The sequence below is a fragment of the Boleophthalmus pectinirostris genome, unplaced genomic scaffold, assembly GCF_026225935.1.
Source record: "Boleophthalmus pectinirostris isolate CB_2022bp ecotype Guang Dong unplaced genomic scaffold, ASM2622593v1 HiC_scaffold_18, whole genome shotgun sequence".
Taxonomy (NCBI): Eukaryota; Metazoa; Chordata; class Actinopteri; order Gobiiformes; family Gobiidae; genus Boleophthalmus; species Boleophthalmus pectinirostris.
Genome location: NW_026571133.1, coordinates 12,366,552 through 12,384,189, shown reverse-complemented (window position 1 = coordinate 12,384,189; position 17,638 = coordinate 12,366,552). Strand labels below are relative to the sequence as shown.

General features: G+C 37.0%; 1 protein-coding gene across 14 annotated transcripts in view; it reads left to right on the top strand.

The window, feature by feature from the left end:
* Positions 1-17,638, top strand: part of tfec (transcription factor EC) — a 61,268-nt gene that overhangs the window by 33,424 nt on the left and 10,206 nt on the right. For 2 of the 14 annotated variants that reach the window (XM_020920031.2, XM_055154157.1), the window contains exon 1: positions 15,428-17,307. The exons of 9 other annotated variants lie outside the window; for them this stretch is intronic. In XM_020920031.2, coding sequence (XP_020775690.1) covers positions 17,248-17,307 — 60 coding nt within the window. In that variant the 5' untranslated portion in view covers positions 15,428-17,247. Of the gene's footprint in view, positions 1-13,446; positions 13,568-13,689; positions 14,191-14,273; positions 14,520-15,427; positions 17,308-17,638 lie in introns of those variants that run through there. 3 more of the 14 variants (XM_055154158.1, XM_055154161.1, XM_055154160.1) reach the window with 3 other exon arrangements.

The window sequence follows — 17,638 nt, the reverse complement described above, 5'->3', positions numbered from 1 at the left end:
TCCTAAACTGAGCTATGCGTTTCCAATGGCCCGTTAAAAGTGGCCTAGACTGTGACAAATCCGGAGGCACAAACTCTCTTCCAAAGTTATGGGAACTCAGGACAGAGGACTTCTTTCATTTTGTAAAACTGTCCCTTCTCAAAGCTAGAGGAGCAAAATTCAGTTAAAGTTAGTGAAGTTTAACATTCCTTTACTATAAAGTGTTTTTTTTTTTTCCCTTATCAAGTTAGCGTTCATTTGTCCAAGTTATTTCCCTTATGGATCAATAAAGTTTGTCTAAGTCTAAGTTACATAAGTGAGTAGAGAAGCCAAAAATTCTACTAAAGTTAAAAATGCCATTAATTCAAAATAATATGTGGTCCAGAAATCACTCAAGTAGAGTACTAACATTACATAATTTAAAGTGGCATAATAAGCTTAACACAGTGTTGCATCAAAATTCATTAACTCACACAACTTTGACTGTTGTCCTACTTTGACTGTAACACATATTTTTGTAAATCAGAAAACTGTTGTATTTTTTTCCCACTACTTTATCAGGCTATTTTCTTTCTTTCTTTCTTTCTTTTTTGTTGGCTTTATAGTTTAACTTTAACTATACTTATAAATTAACTAACTTTTAACTATACTTTAATGATATATATGTCCGATATCTACCAAAGCATTCTTAAGGAAGCTTAATACATAATAAGAAATTTCAAACAATCAAATTAGATTTAAATTTCTTATCAAATCTTAAATCACAATCATACAACATAGCAAGTGCTCGCATGTCCCCTGTTAGGAAACACTGTACAAGGACACCGGCAATAGTTAATCAGATTTTTTTTTTTTTTATTTATCTTCAATGCCATGTTTATTACATCAATTAGAGTTGACAATCTGTATTCATCCCATCCTAAAATGCAGTTGACACTACAATACAATGCACCATTATCATGCCTGCTTAGGTTATGAAAACTAAATATTTAAGACCTATAGGCCACAACAAGTCATGAGTAATCTACATCAAAAAACTCACTCACACAACATGTTTGAACACGTTTGGGGGTGGAGATCTCAGCAACGGTCAGATGGGGTTAAACGAGACCTAACTGTGAACAATGATATAACAGGAGGAACAAGGGGCTAAAATCAAAGAGTCTGAATATTTGGCATAATTCAAGGTGGCTGGGCACAGTCGGGGGCAGTGTCAGTGCTCGCCGAATCTTACGCCATCCTCAAAGAAAGACGGTTTGCACAATTAACCACACCAACTCTGACCCCTCTCCGAATAATTAATGGATAACAGAGGGGATAAAGACAAAAGGCGCGGCGCGGTGGGCTTGTGTGCTGAGCGAGGGGTAATACATCAAAGAATGCCGTTAATTGGCCCTGTGGTTTTCATTCCTTGCCCTATTTCTTTCAATTCATTGACTCAAAATAATGGGTTCAGGTTCATTATCAACAGGTCGTAAGCCAGGGGAGTGCCAAAAATCTTCGGGAGAGGCAGGACTGTCCGCTGGAGCAAGCCCGCCGACCAAATGTGTACGCAAAATGGCATAGCGGAGTTTTAGCCAAGACTTGACGGCGAATAGGGAAGCAAACAGTTTTAGCATATACAATAGGGTAAAGAGAGGAGCCCGGGCAGCCATTTTTAGGATTTCAAGTTCTTGGCAAGTGCTGTCAAGATGCTGGAATATAGCTGGTATGGGCAGGTAAGTCAGGGTTTGTCCTAATTTTGCATAGTACTTGTGGGAAGCAATGTACTTTAAAGGTGCATTATGTAACTTTTCTGGTGGAGGGACCATCAGATGCTTTTCCCCATGGAGTTGTTATGGCTTTGTCTGCTTTGTTTCTATCTTCATGGAGACGAAACCAGACCAAGCTACAGGTCAGATCTATGGAGAGGCGACCCCGCTCACAGTCAGAATGCCTATTCTTCTAGGCAAACCACCTATAATTGAATAAATGTAAGGTAGATGTAAGGTAGGACCCCCAACTTAAAAGTTATACAGTGCATCTTTAAAGTTTTAACGAAACTGAATAATGCAACATAACATCATATTAAAAAATGAAAATATGAGACACTTATTTTAATTTTTTTTTCAGAATCGTAGAAACTTACTATATTTACAATCCCTCAAATGTAATTATTCATTTGTAGTTTAGAAAAGGTTGTTTTGTCTGGAAAATAGCCATTAAAACACAATAATATGCTTAAGAGTAATTCAAGGTTCAAATCCCCACAGAGTGATGAGGCCAGTTTAACAGTATTAGTGAAGACAAGAGTAGTTGCCAAGTGAAAGCATGAGTTTGATCAATGAAAGATGACAGATCACTACGAATAATAGGCCTACTTAATGCGATACTGTGTGTCTGAAAATTGTTTTCAGGAATGCTAATGACAATATAATTTGCATTTGAAAATTATTCTGAAAATATGTGATGAATGGTTTGATTCACGTTTCCTCAGTTTTTCTGAAAAGCAGTTTGTGAGATTGTGTGGCTCATTGTGTTGTTTATAATTACATTTTTATTTGACGTAATGCAAGCATATACAGTTTTCGGCTCAGTTTATCATCTCTTTGTGTTCAAGATTAAATCAATAAGATTACAATATAGAGTCATCAATCAATCATAGGTGTCAAATGCAACTCTTAACTACGTAGTCTGTTTACACTGTGTTAAAATAAATTGTTGATTTTTGTGAGATCTAGAAGTACATTTACATCATAAGTGGGAAGAACTACAATTTTCACCCACACAAATTGTTCAAATTCAGCTGCACCACAAAAACAATGTACAAATACTTCACACTTTAGTGCTAAACTGTCAATTTGCCCACTTAAACTGAACAAATGGCTGTCATATCTTAAGTAAACAGGGCCAAGCTACTGCAGCATTATTCAGTTTGTTGGTGCCTGTGGAGTTCATTGAGTTTACTGATAACAATGTCTGGAGGAACAGGGGGATATTGGTTAATTTCATAACAGTCGGTGTCCTCTCGGTGGCTTCACTTTGCTTCAATAGCTTTGTCTTGTTTTGGGGCTGGTACCTGCCTCTGAGTTTGGACATGTTTAACCCTGGTCATGTGAAGTTACTCTCCGCTCCAACTGACAACGCACCATCAAAGAGCCAGAGCAGCGCTTAACTCAATTACACTAACCAAGTCTGGGCCCACACGTGGTGACTGCAATGGTATTGAAATGAAAACTTCACAATTTTACTGTTTTTGAATGTTTCTTGATCCAGATATGTTACAACAAATTATTATGATGATGAAAATTATAATAACAATGTAATATTAATAGTTATTTTATTCAGACAAATATATTATGTAACGTTGACACATTTGACAAAGCCATTAATGTCATTTAATAACAATAATTCTACTTCTAATGTTGTTGAAATTTTGACTTTTGAAAGCTACTCAGTTACAACTTCACCTTGTCTACATTCTACATTTGTAAGTTTTAAGACAGATTTCCCATACCAGGATTAGGAGCTTTGTCAAGCAATTAATGCCCTAAAAAAAGCTCTTTTAGGTTAGTCTTTTGGTGTCGGGGCTTCCCAGTGTGATCTGAAGAGCGGTGTCCTGTCACGTTAGCCTCGCGCAGGTGCCTTCTCTCTGCATCAGATCATTAGCATAAGCACAGAGCAGCTAGAGCCAGACAGGCCCGGTGCAGCAAGACAGCAGCACACTGGAGGAGAAACAAGAGGAGTTTATTTACAATTTGTACACAAAAAATATTCAAAGTGCATTACAGAACAAGAAAGGCATGTCCAAATCCCAATAGCCATGTTAATAAAAATATGATTAATATAAAATGCTAATTTAAAAGAGGAGAGTGCAGATATAATCCTGTCATTCACAATCATTCACATCTGAAATGAACATGGAATAGATGCATCACAAATTTCGGACTTCCAGTCATTGCGCAATGCATACTGGGAAGGATTCTCCGAAAAAGTGAACATCAAACCGCCATGTTTGTTTTCCTAGTGGGATGTGTCTATTGACAAAGCCAGTCTTTTCAAATCTTTTGAACCATATCGCTTTTGTTTCTGGTTCTGATATTGTCATATTTTAGTTTTGGGATTCAGACGTCAGACACATAAAAAATTTTCTCTGCAAACTTGGGATGATTTCTTAGGCAGTCAAAGGTTACCTTTTTCATCTTTCCTGTGTATCAATCCTGCCCATCGCCTTCACCTTTCACTATTTTTCAGTTCCGTTGGGAAGGGAAACAGTTTGAATGGAGGTTTGCAGTCACACAGATCTGATTCCCTTTTGCAGTTAAAAAGTTCGCAAACAAATTTCTCAAGCCGTTTTCCACTGTTAGGACATCCAACAACCACACAATTACAATGTCTGAATCGCAAAACTAAAATATGACAATATCAGAACCAGAAACAAAAGCGATATGGTTCAAAAGACAAGAAAAGATTGACTTTGTCAATAGACGCATCCCACTGGGAAAACAAACATGGCGGTTTGATGCTCACTGTTTCGGAAAATCCTTCCCAGTATGTATTGCTCAATGAGCGGAAGTCCAAAATCCCATGATACATGTATTGTACGCTAATGCTAATGCTAGTGCTAGTGCTAATGCTAATGCTAACTAATTCTATTGAGAGTCTTCGCATGCACTTAATGCTATAAAGATAACCTTATTGCATTACATGTCAGTCACAACGCAGAACTATAGATTTTTGTACAGGAGTTAGAAGGACAAACAGACAGTTTTTTAGGAGATAGCCCATTTCGATAAGATGATTTGAAGGTAATAGAGAGTCAAAGATACTATAGTTTGGACATGTACAGATGAGGGATAGTGAATATACTTTACATTTACAGACAGAAAGCCAAGACCAAAATATGGGCATCTGAAGCTATATTTCTATGCAGTTATTTTATGTTATTTGAACAGCTACAGTTTGCGTAGATTAACCTAAAACCCAAGTATTTCATTTGGATTAACAAGAAAACACAATACTTTATAGGCACTTCATAGCACATTTTTTCTGATCCGGGGGTCCGTCACCTGCTTCTTCACCTGATGTCTGTTATTTCATTGCCCCTTAAGGTTCTACAATATTGCATTAAACATATCTCCATGAACAACACCAGACCAAGTAGGTTTGTGGATTAGTGTGCCTGATGACAGCAAGGTTAAAAAATAAGAAAATAGCCCATAATATCTTGTAATATATATCAGTAACATCTCTATGGAGACAAGAATATAATGGACCCCAAACCAGAAAAGTTACACAGTGCACCTTTACGTCAGCATGCCCATTTTGAGTGTATCTATGACTGTAAGTAATTACATCTCATCAATCTTCTACAATAAAAATATAAAAATAAAATGAAAGATCCAAATGAAGAGCAAGTGAAGTGAAGTATTCAAATGAAGCAAGTGTCACAGAAAGGTCTCCCATCGGCTGTACAGAGGCATCCCTGTGTGATGAACTACCTGCCTCTTTACACTACGTTTACATAAGAGAGTGCGGTTAACCACTCAAATCCACTGTGTCCAATGGCTGCCCACAAAGTAGAAAATCAATGTTCAGCTATAGTACAGAGCATCTGTGAGCACCAAGTATGTGCAGATAGTTTACACAGAAGTGGTTAAAGCAGTTGCAGAAGCCCTTTAATCTTGCATGGGCAGATACTGACAGTGCAAGCTTTTGATTAGATTCTCCATTGTAAAAACATTGCACGCTACAACACAGAAGAGCACACAGCAAAGCACGGCGTTCTTCTCAGTTCACGCTCACATTTTCAACACATAAGTCGAATAAATACGCATGCTTGAACCCTAACACTAGTGAAGCAGGAAACTTGAAGTCTAAGATGGATTAGTGCTGCCAAGTGCGATTAGAAAACCCACTGCTACTATGGCGAAAGCGGCAGATGTTTATGGATGGGGTGACTGTGAATAATACTGATGTTGGGCCCTTGGGCAAGGCAAGGTACACAATGATTTCCCCATTTATTTCTCCAAATAATCTGTGCCATTGTGCCAACCTTGAATATAAGGAGAGAGGAGGTGTATCCCCTATCAACATTTTGAAGTGCATTGTGTACTTTTTCTAATGGGGGCTTCACTTTCTACTTGTCACCATGGAGATGTTATTGCCTTGTCTTGCCTTGCAATGTTCCACAGTACCATTTTGCTTTTAGTATGTGACGATCTCCCAAATTGGGGACAACCACTAGCATTCTTACTGCATAGGTTATCTCTCCACAGATCTGACCTGTAACTTTGCATGCCTGTCTGCTTGAAGATGGATATTTTGCCATATTATGGAACATTCCTAGCCTGATTTATCAGCCAGTTTCACTTCATAGAAACCGTCTGACCTTGCAGTGTTAGAATTTGTTCACTTGACAGTAGGCAGGTACTTTTTTTTTCATTTAACCAATCGCTGCTATTTGGTCGTGACATATGTAATGCGCTGCTAACGGGACTAACTGGTATATTAAACTTTTCCCAAATCCCGTAGGAAGAAGGGCAATAACGTCTTTCCCCTTGATAAAATTCACCAAACATTCACTTTGTTCCGGTTTTAAATCCTTAATCTCAGGAATTGCCAACACAGAATGTATGGCTCTTCACTGATTGGCTGGTGCCCGAACTCACATTTCCTGGGTTTTTGCAAACCGTCTAGTGCAGGGGTGTCCAAACTTTTTAAATCAAGGGCCACATATCTAAACACAGTCAAAGCAGAGGGCCAATCAAGGGCCGTAGACTGGTGCTCAGTAAAGAGAAAAGATGAAATATGTACATGTTTATCGCGTTAGAATAGGCCATCAGACTTTATTCCTGTTAAGATCCTTAAAACCACACACTAAATTTTAAATATGAACTTTATCAAGGTAGATTTTCAAAAACCTTGCAGCAAAAAGTATTTTTTTTATTGATGCAAGGTAATTTGGGCCAATTCACCTGAACATCTGAGGGCCAAGAAAAATTTGTCTGAGGGCCGCATTTGGCCCCTGGGCCATAGTTTGGACATGCCTGGTCTAGTGTATTCCGATTTCTGACCTAGTCACTGGAGAGATATGAAAATGAGCGGAGGCACTAGGTGGCACCAGCCTGGCTAGAACATTCCAGGCAAATCAATAACATCTTCATGGATGCATGTGTTGCCCGTATGGTAGTAGAAGTACTCGTTATTCATAGTAGTGGATTTTAATGTGCAAATGCAAGACTAAGCATAATTTAGTACTGCGCATGCAGTAGAAGTAATAGAAATATGGACATATTTTTAGTAATATTTCAAAAGTTTATATGCAAACACGTTTTAGTTTTCAAACCATGTGTTCTTTTTAGTGTGAGCAAATTATTTCTGACATCCTCCATGTGTTTTATAAATTTCAATTTTTTTTTTACTTTATGGAATTAGAGTGAATTTATTTAGCTACATATTGGTTTTGAAGAAGCATGTTGCATGTTTGAGTTGTATCCCGCTTAAATTTGAACTTTTTCCATTGATGGGAAGAGGAGCGGTGGCACTCTGGGTTGATCACATCAGGCTCTTGGTTCAAACGGCACCGGGTCAAAGATAGCAGCACCACAGGGACCTCTTTGTCCCCAGCACAAACCAGATATTATTAGTTCGGCTAAGGTCAAAGTTGATTGAATTTTCTGCTTAGTCCTCATTAAACAGCTATTGCATTATTTAATTTCCCACAATCAAATTATACCAAGAGGGGGAACGGGGCGGAGGTGGAGAGGAGCAATCAATAAATCTTTTCCTCCCAGAAGAAACTTTTGATGCACGGTTTACACATTTAGCTGAAAAAAGTAAAAATATTGTAAAAAGTGTGGCGCTCAGTTAGATGTGATGTCAACTTTCAAAGTTTGAAGCCTAATAAGGAACCTGCTTGGCCATGTAATGTTTAAAGACAGATGTAAACATTGTAAATATTATGAAGGGTTGCCATGGTGCTAAAATTTCAAACTCACTTAAAAGGATAATGCTGCATTTCAGTTGTTCTGTCTTATACATGACGACTCAGAATTTCAGAGTCTGATTTAGAAAATCCAACATGGCTGCGCCTTGTGTATGGATAAACTTTGATGTCAATATTAAAATCTTGTTTGTGTTATTTTGCCTTTAGTTTCTTCCTCCTGTCCACCAACTTCTGTGAACCTGCTCCTGCACAGCCCTTGAGCCTCTGCTGGTATAAAAGCCATGTTATATTCCATTATGCTCATATTGTACATGGCGCTAATGTCATCAAAACCAGAAATTCACTCTCAAATGTTGCTGTATTAACTGTTAATGTAGTAACAATGTCTGGGTTGCTAAATTAACTTAATAGGATCGTCATTTTTATTACTTTATTAAATCTTTATTGTAATAGTCTGGGTTGTTTTTCTGACTAGAACAGGCATCTGATATTGACTGGGAGATTATGTCATTCCAAGATTCGACCTTCAGGGGTGACTGGAACGCAGCATAAAGCTTGATTCTCAATACTGAAAATAAATAAAATGAATTACCGTAGGTATAAGATAGATTGTTTTACCCTTTACCACCCCTATGTTATATTTTCAATTCATAATTGTTCCATCATTTATCATTTGATCATACCATTTCTAAAAAGGTTAAAAATACATCGTATCGATACTCAAATGAGTATCTAATTGTAGTACTGGTTTTACTATTGATTAGCATTTTGGTATTGATGTTGACAGCCCTATTATCCTATGGATAAATTTAGGTTGAGGTTTACAGTCTAGGATTCCCCTTCGCAGCCCGCTGTACCAGACACTGTCCAAACTCAGTGGCAGTGAAGGAGCGGTCAAACATAAAGGACAAATTATCTCACAAAGACAATAATGTCCACCTGATTTGTATTATCAGCTCATAGATACTGTAGCTTTATATCTTAAACAACGCAAAGGTTGTGAGCTTTCTCATTATTTTAGCCAACAGAAACACAACTGCAAACATTACAATATAAATTCATCACATGTGAAACATGGGCCTGTTTGACTGTAAAAGAACAGACTGTGACATGCTTCAATAGCTGCTTTAAAACACAGCTCTTTAAGTCACATGTACAAACATGTAGACGTCAGTTTACCATCTGTAACATCAGAGAAAGTTCACAACAACAATTACATTTGTATGGCATGTATATTGTCTGAGCCTGAGATTAGATCAGCAGTACATTGTAGCGAAAGCAGCACATGCAGATGGACATTGGGTTCAAAGATAAAATGTTTTAAATAGTAGAACATAGTTTGTGTTAAACGTGATTTGATCTGGATCATGTAGTGACTGCAGATAGTACTTATCCTATGTATTTTATTGGTGGTTCAGATTATATTAAGGGTTCTTTGAATTCCAACTTCTACTATGAATAATTTGACAAAACTTATTTGAAAATATTCTTACTTCACTTTTTAATTGAACAAAGGTTTGAAAACAAATCCTGTACAAAGATGAAGCCCTTAACAATAAATCTAGCAATGAAAACTCATGGGTAAATATTAAAATGTTATTCACCACATGATATAATACGTTTAATTGAGACATTGGAGGCTGAGCTGACCTAACACGATAACCCACAAAAGTGTAGAATTATCATTTTATACCCTAAAAAAATACATGAGTTTTATTTTTTTAATCAACTCTTTTTGCTGAATTTTGAGATTTATGTTTTTAATTTAAACATTATACGTAATAATACAATTTTGCATATTTGCAAGACAACATTCATGAATTGGGTCTGTTGCTCACTCTTATACAGGATTTTGCCATTTAATATGCTATTTTTATTGTCATTATAGAATATAATGCTGTTTTCACATCCTAGTTAACTACTTTCATTTCTGCTTCTGTTTTTTTCTTAGTGATTTGTCATCATGCCTATAATCATACAATAATACATAAAGTGATCTTTAAATCCTTTTTGAGCATGAAATACATTATATTTTCTGACTTTCTGTAACTCCATAAATGGCCTTCCAGAAGTCTCTTGGTGGTTTATGTAATGTTTGCTAATGCTAAGTAGGCAAATTAGTGAGTTTCAAAGTGGGTATATTTTGTTATCTGACTTAACCCATTTGCTCTGGAATGTACAACATACATCCTCTACTGTCTGTATTACTTGCTATGTGCAGATGTATAGAGAGGATTCATTCTAGTTATTTCATGTTTTTATTAGTTTTGGATCTACACATCATTGAATCATAAACAGAATAGCAATAATAAACATCTCAAATTCCTGATTCCTATTTGTAAATTTATATGTGAGGACATATACAACATACATAGAATTTCTGTCATCATATGCAGTGTCAAACTCCATTAGTGCGATCTGTAAGCAAATCAGAAATGCTTTTCATTCCGTTTTATGAAAAGCATAATTCACTGCAATAAAGCTGTTTTAAATTTTAGAACCTGTGTTTCGTTTGTATCCATTTTCTATCTTATAGCAATCCAAAAAGCCAAAATTGTCTCTACATTTGTTTACATTACTCAAGAACAAGATTAAACATGGCGGCCTTTCTGTCACTGTTCACCGCTGGCTTCAGTTGCTCACCATTAGCTCCAGCTCTGAAGCACACTCCAAACAAACTTCACAGAAAAACTTGACTTTGGGTTCAATTATGTGCTTCTCTGGATCTAGACTGCATCTTGTGTGAATTTTAATTATTTTTCTACAACACTGTCGAGGTAGAGCATTTTCATAAATTCAATATTTCATCAAGGTAACAAGCACACAGCCTCACACACAGTTTCCCGTGTAATCCACTTAAAATGGCTGTAATATTTAATTCATACGCGCGTCATTAAAAGTGCAGTGTGTCCATTATGCATTCCTTTTCAGGCTGGATAAAACAGCCTCAGATGTGGGTGCTGCCTTTTGAAGTAGTGTCTCAGAAGCAGTCGACTCTTACAGGAAGTCCCTGATGTTTTAACCATGGCGTGTACGGGGCACGTACCGAGGTGGGCACCAGTGCACTGCCCCATGTGCCCCAAAATGGCCATCCAGGAATTTGTAGTGGTACACAGAATGGACATCAAATAAACAGACAAATATATAGAAGCTGGGGATCTGAGCGTAGAAGAAGTCCCTCAAGACTGGAAATGTGGTGAAGAGTAAAAATAATGCATTGTTGCAATGCAATAAAACTGTAATAATTTTAATGCTATTATTATAAAAAGTGTTAAAGTTGTTCATCCCTCAAATTGCAAGACTCCCTATAGAAATGTGACAACCGTTGATACAAAATTTCCCTACGCAAATAAGCAAAATTGACTCCTGTGAGCTTTAAGCCCTTAAAAATACACTTGGAGTTGTGTTTTGTTTCATTCATATATGTTTGAGTCATCCTTCCTTATTAGTCTGTGTACATCTCCAAAGTTCACAATACTCTGCTCCACCTTGTGATGTCATGTAGTGGACGTTTTCAATTTTACCTTTCGTTCAGTAGAAATTGACAGTTCCAGGGCTGCAATGATCCAAATGATTCTAGTGCAGATGTATGGAGTTTAAAAACACAGTGGAGCACTCCCTGTATTGCCACATGACATTAAAAGAGTGTTTTCAGTTTGAGAGAACATTATAATAGATCAGAAAACAATATAATATGAGCCCTTTAAATAAATAAAGTTGACTTAAATTGCAGAATATTTGCTCATATTGGAAACTGCAGTGGTTTACAGCCCTTTACAACCTGCTGGGCTGAAGTCACTATGTTGTTGTTGCTCTTTACAGTATGGCATAATGTCCGATTTTAACTTGAACTAACTTTGACAGTTGTTTCTCTAACATGGTGCAACAGTAGAGTGAGAAAAGGGTGGGCGGGGCTAGTAGACAACCCTGAGTCTTTTTCTCATGGAGTCAATTGAGCACATGCTCTTCTATGCTTTTTTCCCAGTGAGCTGTTACAAACTATCATGTCCTGCTGCCTTCCTTTTAATATTAATTCATAATGAAAAGTGTTTTACAGTCAAATTACTCTACAAATAGTATTAAGGGTGGCATCCGCTATGTAATAAACAATGAGAATGTTGATGCATTGAACAGTGATTGAGTTATCTTTGTGAATTATATTTGATTTAATTTGCTTTGCTTTATTGCATCCCATGTCCTTATGTCTGGACATTATATTTACGACTGTTGTAAAATAATACTTTTTGGAATAACATCGCATCAGTAACAGGGAGTGACAGCAAAACCACATTTGCACTCACATAGGCCTGTCACGATACTTGCTATAGCGACTTATCATTCAGTATATACTATACAGCAATATATATATTTTTTATGTATTGTTGTTATACACCCAAATTGAAATAAGTTTAATAATATTACTATAAACAGTGTTAAAGCTGTTCATCCCTCAAATTTGCCTTTAAAGGTCTTATATTACGCAATATTCACTCTTGTGAGCTTTAAGCTGTGTTATAATGTTGTTATAACACATAACTCCATACCTGGAGTTATGTTTTGTTTCATTCATTTAAATTTGAGAAATCCTGCATTATTAGGCTATCTACATCCCCAAAGTGCTAAATGCTCTGTTCCACTTTGCAATGTCATAAAGCAGCAGTTTTACCTTTTGTTCAATAGAAATAGGCTGAAATGATCCAAATGATTCTAGTGCAGATGTATAGAGTTTAAAAACACAGTGGAACATGTCCTGTATTACCATATAACATCACAAAGTAGAGCAGAGTGTTTTCTGTTATAGAACAATACATTTTGGGGGTTAATATTTAGCTTGGGACTTTTTCTTTGTACTAGCGAGGAACTTTTAAAAGTATTTTCTGTACTATGATCAGATATGAGCTGCAGAGGGATGGATGAATAAATAACTATGCTCATCATAGATATAAAACTAACTACCGAAGTGTTTCATTATGCTATTTACTTATTGCAGTTTGTGTTTTTTTTTTTTACAATGTTATACATTTAAAATCGTTTTTTGGAGTAACCCTGCTGTAGGGTGATTGTGTCAGTGGCATAAATTAGTTTCAATGTTGTTGTTTATCATCTATATTTTCTTTTCAATATATCGTACATCAGCTTTTGTTATTGTGACAGGCTTACATCCACACTCACTTTGAATGTTTCCCATGCAACTAAACCGTCTGTGGTGATGGCGAGGGAAGTTGAGTGTCAATGCCGATAACCTGGGTGTGTTCAATGTGCTGATTCACGCTGGATTTTCAACGGGAAGGAAAAGTGCGGTATTCTACAATCAGGAAGTCCCTGTCTGTCAACTTTTCCCAAACCACCTACCCCCCTACATGTTCCATAGCCCCGACTATAACTGTCGCCTGTATTTCTGCTTTTGTAAGATGTTTTTTTTTTTCTCTCTCTTTTGTGTGGCCAAAACTTAGGAAATAGTCATGCACTTCCAAAAAAAAAAAGCTGATGTGTAGCTTCTTCCTTTTTTGTGTGTTCATTTGCATGCTGATGTCGGGAAGGAAAGCTGTCGTTTTCCTTTCTCAAGCCGCAATGAGACCAGAACTTTAGCTTTATTTGGGGCTTTCGCTAATGTTGAATGTGGTCAGTGTCATCACCTTGACTGAGATCCAACTGGTGCAGGTAGGAAGGTTAAAAATAGGGCAACTTTGCAAGCAGGAAAAATCTGCCTATGAATGAGTGGGCTTGTTCGGGTTCTCATGCTAGAAGAATTGACTCAATGTTATGAAATGCTTGGGTTTATAGGCAGAACAGCTGTGGAGCTGGCGTGAAAATGCAAATTTTGTGTTTGGTTAGCAATCTCTTAGCTTTATCTCCCTTCCATATTTCACAATCTTTGGGGTGTGTGGTTAGCGCTTTGTACTGGGTAACCACTTCAGCAAAAATTCAGTTAGCATTTCTGAGGAGGTTTTGTTCCACTTTCATCTTATCTGCACAGATTTTCAAGATTGGGAAAGAGATACTTGAGGTTGCACGGTTCTCAGCCCTCTCTCTATGTCTATATGTTTTGGAGAAATGACTCCTACTAGGTTTGTCCAGCATTTGTTAAGCCTGTTTATATCCCCTGCACTGCTGTTTCAATAAGTAAGCTTTGGTTTTTCTGAAGTGAAAGGAGAACTTGGGCAAGACTGAAACTCACTTGTGCAATAGCTTTTCATTTGGGAGCAACACCTGCAGTTTGTAACAGTGACACACATCTTAAAGGAACACACAGGGGGACAGTGGGCGCTCCATTGAACAGAGAGGTAAAGCGCATTGAATTGTAATTTGAAGTTGTTGTTAGTTTAGTTGTTTTGGTATTTTATGGTTACGTCTAAACTTAAATTTTGCTTTTACTTTATTGCAATTCTGTCATTTTTTTTTTTTTTAGAGGGGGATTTCCATTATATTTTGCATTCCAGTAATAGCACAGTAAACCACCTCCTATGTGAAGAAATTAGCACTTTAATTTAGGTGAGGTTTCATGTCAGATGCCCTTCCTGCTAAAGCATGCCTCTGTATGGGACTGGAGTTAAGCGCATGAAGATTTCACTGGCTTGATTTGTTGTGACCAGATACGCAAATAAATACATAGGTAAGAGTAGAATAACTGTTTGAATATTACAAAAGATCTATGTAAAGTTACAGCTGTCTATAAGAAGGGCTGTCAAGATTTATTGCTTATTATCAGTGATTATTCAGATGAAATGCAAGAACTAACATAAATATAAAATAATACTGCCACATTTAAAAGAAAATTAAGTCATTTCAGTTCAGCTATACTCTATAATGCATTTTATTCGGTTTCTGTTACATTTAAATCACTTTTTCATTCAGAAAGTTGTGTTACCATCTTAGTTACATGGTTCACTTTTGATCAGGCAGGATGGAAGCAAAGACATGTGCGTGTGGATTTAAGGGGTGAGTGTAAGTAGTTGGGCTATTTATTTCTAATAGAGGTAATGAGATTAGGAAAGTACTACTTTCAACCACAGGAAGGACTAAATCAATGAAGACAGTTGTTCTACTCAACTAACCATAAATATTCATTTTAAGGGTGATCTACGATGCTGCGTTAATGAAAGCACAAAGAGACTGCCAACTCAAATTGCAATCAGTGTGCAACTGATTTGATCTAACAACAAGAACAGAAAAACACCAACTTATCTTAACTATATATATATCTTTTCATTATCCCATTTCTATTATGAGATCTAAGCGACTCTCAACTAAACTAGAAGATCTAAAGTGACAGTAGCTCAGTTGGATCAGTCAGATGGTTGGTGGTTCGATCCCAGCTCGATCAGGTGAATACTGTTGTTGTGTCGTAGGGAAAGACACTTCGTCCATCTCCTCCCCAGTGTCTGTGTATAGTTGTAAATATTTATTTAGTTAAGTTGAATATACAATCTTGATTTCAATTTAATTTATTAAAAACATGATATTGACATTATGATAAGCACAGATTTATATTTGTCCAGTTAATTTTTTTTTTTTTTTCAGATATCTGATTAAAATATATACATTCATTAAACATAAAATACTGAAATGGAAAAGGTGACATCATATATTTACATTGGGTTAACATTAGATTCTTCGGCTGTGACAATAGAAAACGCTTGCTTGTTTATATCCACATATTAGCCTGTGTGTGTATGGCGGGCATTGATAATTTGTAAGCATGTCCCCTTCACACATGCATAGACTCGCCATTGTCGAAGTTGATCTGAATGACTGAAGCAGCATTACGTCTGAAATCTAATCAGATCCCCTTAAGTAGATAACAAGCGTGTCTCCGGCATTTACAGTAGTGAGAAAGGCGAAGTGAAACCAGGACAATTCTCTTGTCACACAAAAAACAGTGCAGTGCTAGTGTGCGCCAGCGGTCCCAACATGGCATCCCTTCTCCTATCGCTGTAGTGACAGAAATATGTTGATTGGCCCAACAACTGGCATCTTGTTTGGGATGGATAACCCAAATAAGAGCCCCCAGTCTGCGCTGACAACCAGAGTATTGTGATGTGTATATAGGTGGATGAATGGTGAATCAGACTGTGAGCTTACCAAGGGGAATGCAATGTTTTTAGGAGGAAATGGACAGAGCAGGTTTCTATATTGTTTAGTATTATAGTGAGAAGTATGCTAAGAGTTCATTTGGAATCAGTCCCCCTAATGCTACGCTACATGTGGGCCGAATATCAGTGAAACTCAGGTTGAGAGGATTTGAGAAGAAAGATTGAAGGAACGACTTGTTATTGTTTTGAGCTAGAATAGATTAGGCTGGGGAAATTCTAGGATATACTAAACGACGCTGTTGAAAATGTGAGCTTGAAAACTTTAAAAAAAAGAAAAAGGAGAGGGGGATGGTGAAAAAAATTAAAGTTAAAAGTTGTAGGAATGGTCAGAAATTTACCAGTTACACAATGAGTGTATTTTTATGTAACCTAGTATAACACACAAAAACATTAAATTAGTTATGGGTTTCTTACCAATAAGAACATGGAAATCTAATCTTCTGTTAAGGGCCCAACCCAAGGTGCAGATTTTTGTCTAATTTTACCTTTTGCTATTTTTATTTAGTTCTTATTTTAACCACCTTTGGCCCCAATGGTCAATTTATATAGGGTTACTAAGACTAGACTAATGCTATTGGATGTGATTGTAACAATACATGTATTGTTGGCACCATTTAGGATTCTCAAAATAGTTAGCGGCCATAAACTAATAAAGCAACTTAAAGTGCGCTCCAAACTTGAAACTGGATTAGACATTTTTAGGTAAGATGTCCCTATCTCAAAATAACTTACTCTGTATAAAAAAAGAACTCAAAATAGACATATCAGATGTTTTGAGTACACCATCTCTATCAACAGTGAATGAATAAAAGGGCCTGGTTAAAAATGGCAGTAGAAAAGTTATTTAAAACACCCACTGAAGAACAAGGGTCAATTGTACTGTCCCATTAGCCCTGGAGCAGGACACTGAGGACACTGGTAGCTGGGCTGATTGGTCAGTTCCAGGGAAGAGGGCGGGGCAGATGAATTAGTGATAGAGGCTAAAGGCAGATATCCTGCAGTGATCAAACCAGGGGTGATCTGAGAGTTTGGTGTTTGAAGTAATTATCAAGCTACGCAACATAAAGGGTCACCTCAGCTTTGGGCCTAATTAGCTCACTTAGCTGGCCCTTATAAGGCACTGGTGGGACACAGCGAGGACAGTCACTCACTAAGGACACAGCATCAGTAGCAGGACGAACTAGGATCCTAAAAAGTGGCTGCTACATCCAAAACAAACCCAACCTGAAGATTACTGCTTTTCTGAGAATGCCACACTTAACTGACTGCAGTTACTACACCATGAGGGATGCAACCAGAGCTTCAAATGTAAGGATGCTGTTTAAAGATGTTAAATGTTTGGTTTTAAAAGTATTTTGTCTTGTCTGTTGTCTTTCTTGATCTATCTGGGTTTGGCATTGTTGGTAAGGTGATGAGCGCGTCATGCTTTGGTTGGGTATTTCAGTTTATTTAGCAGGCCTTTGTGACTTCTGAAATGTCTTTTGCTTTCGTAAGATATTTAAAAATTCTTAAAATGTTTCTAAGTTGGTTCTCTGCTGAAAAAGTGACTTCAAAGCATTACTGAAAAAATTTAATGTCATGCTCAAATGGTAGTCACTTGATTTTCTATGAAGTGAGTTTTGGTCTTACTAAGAACTCA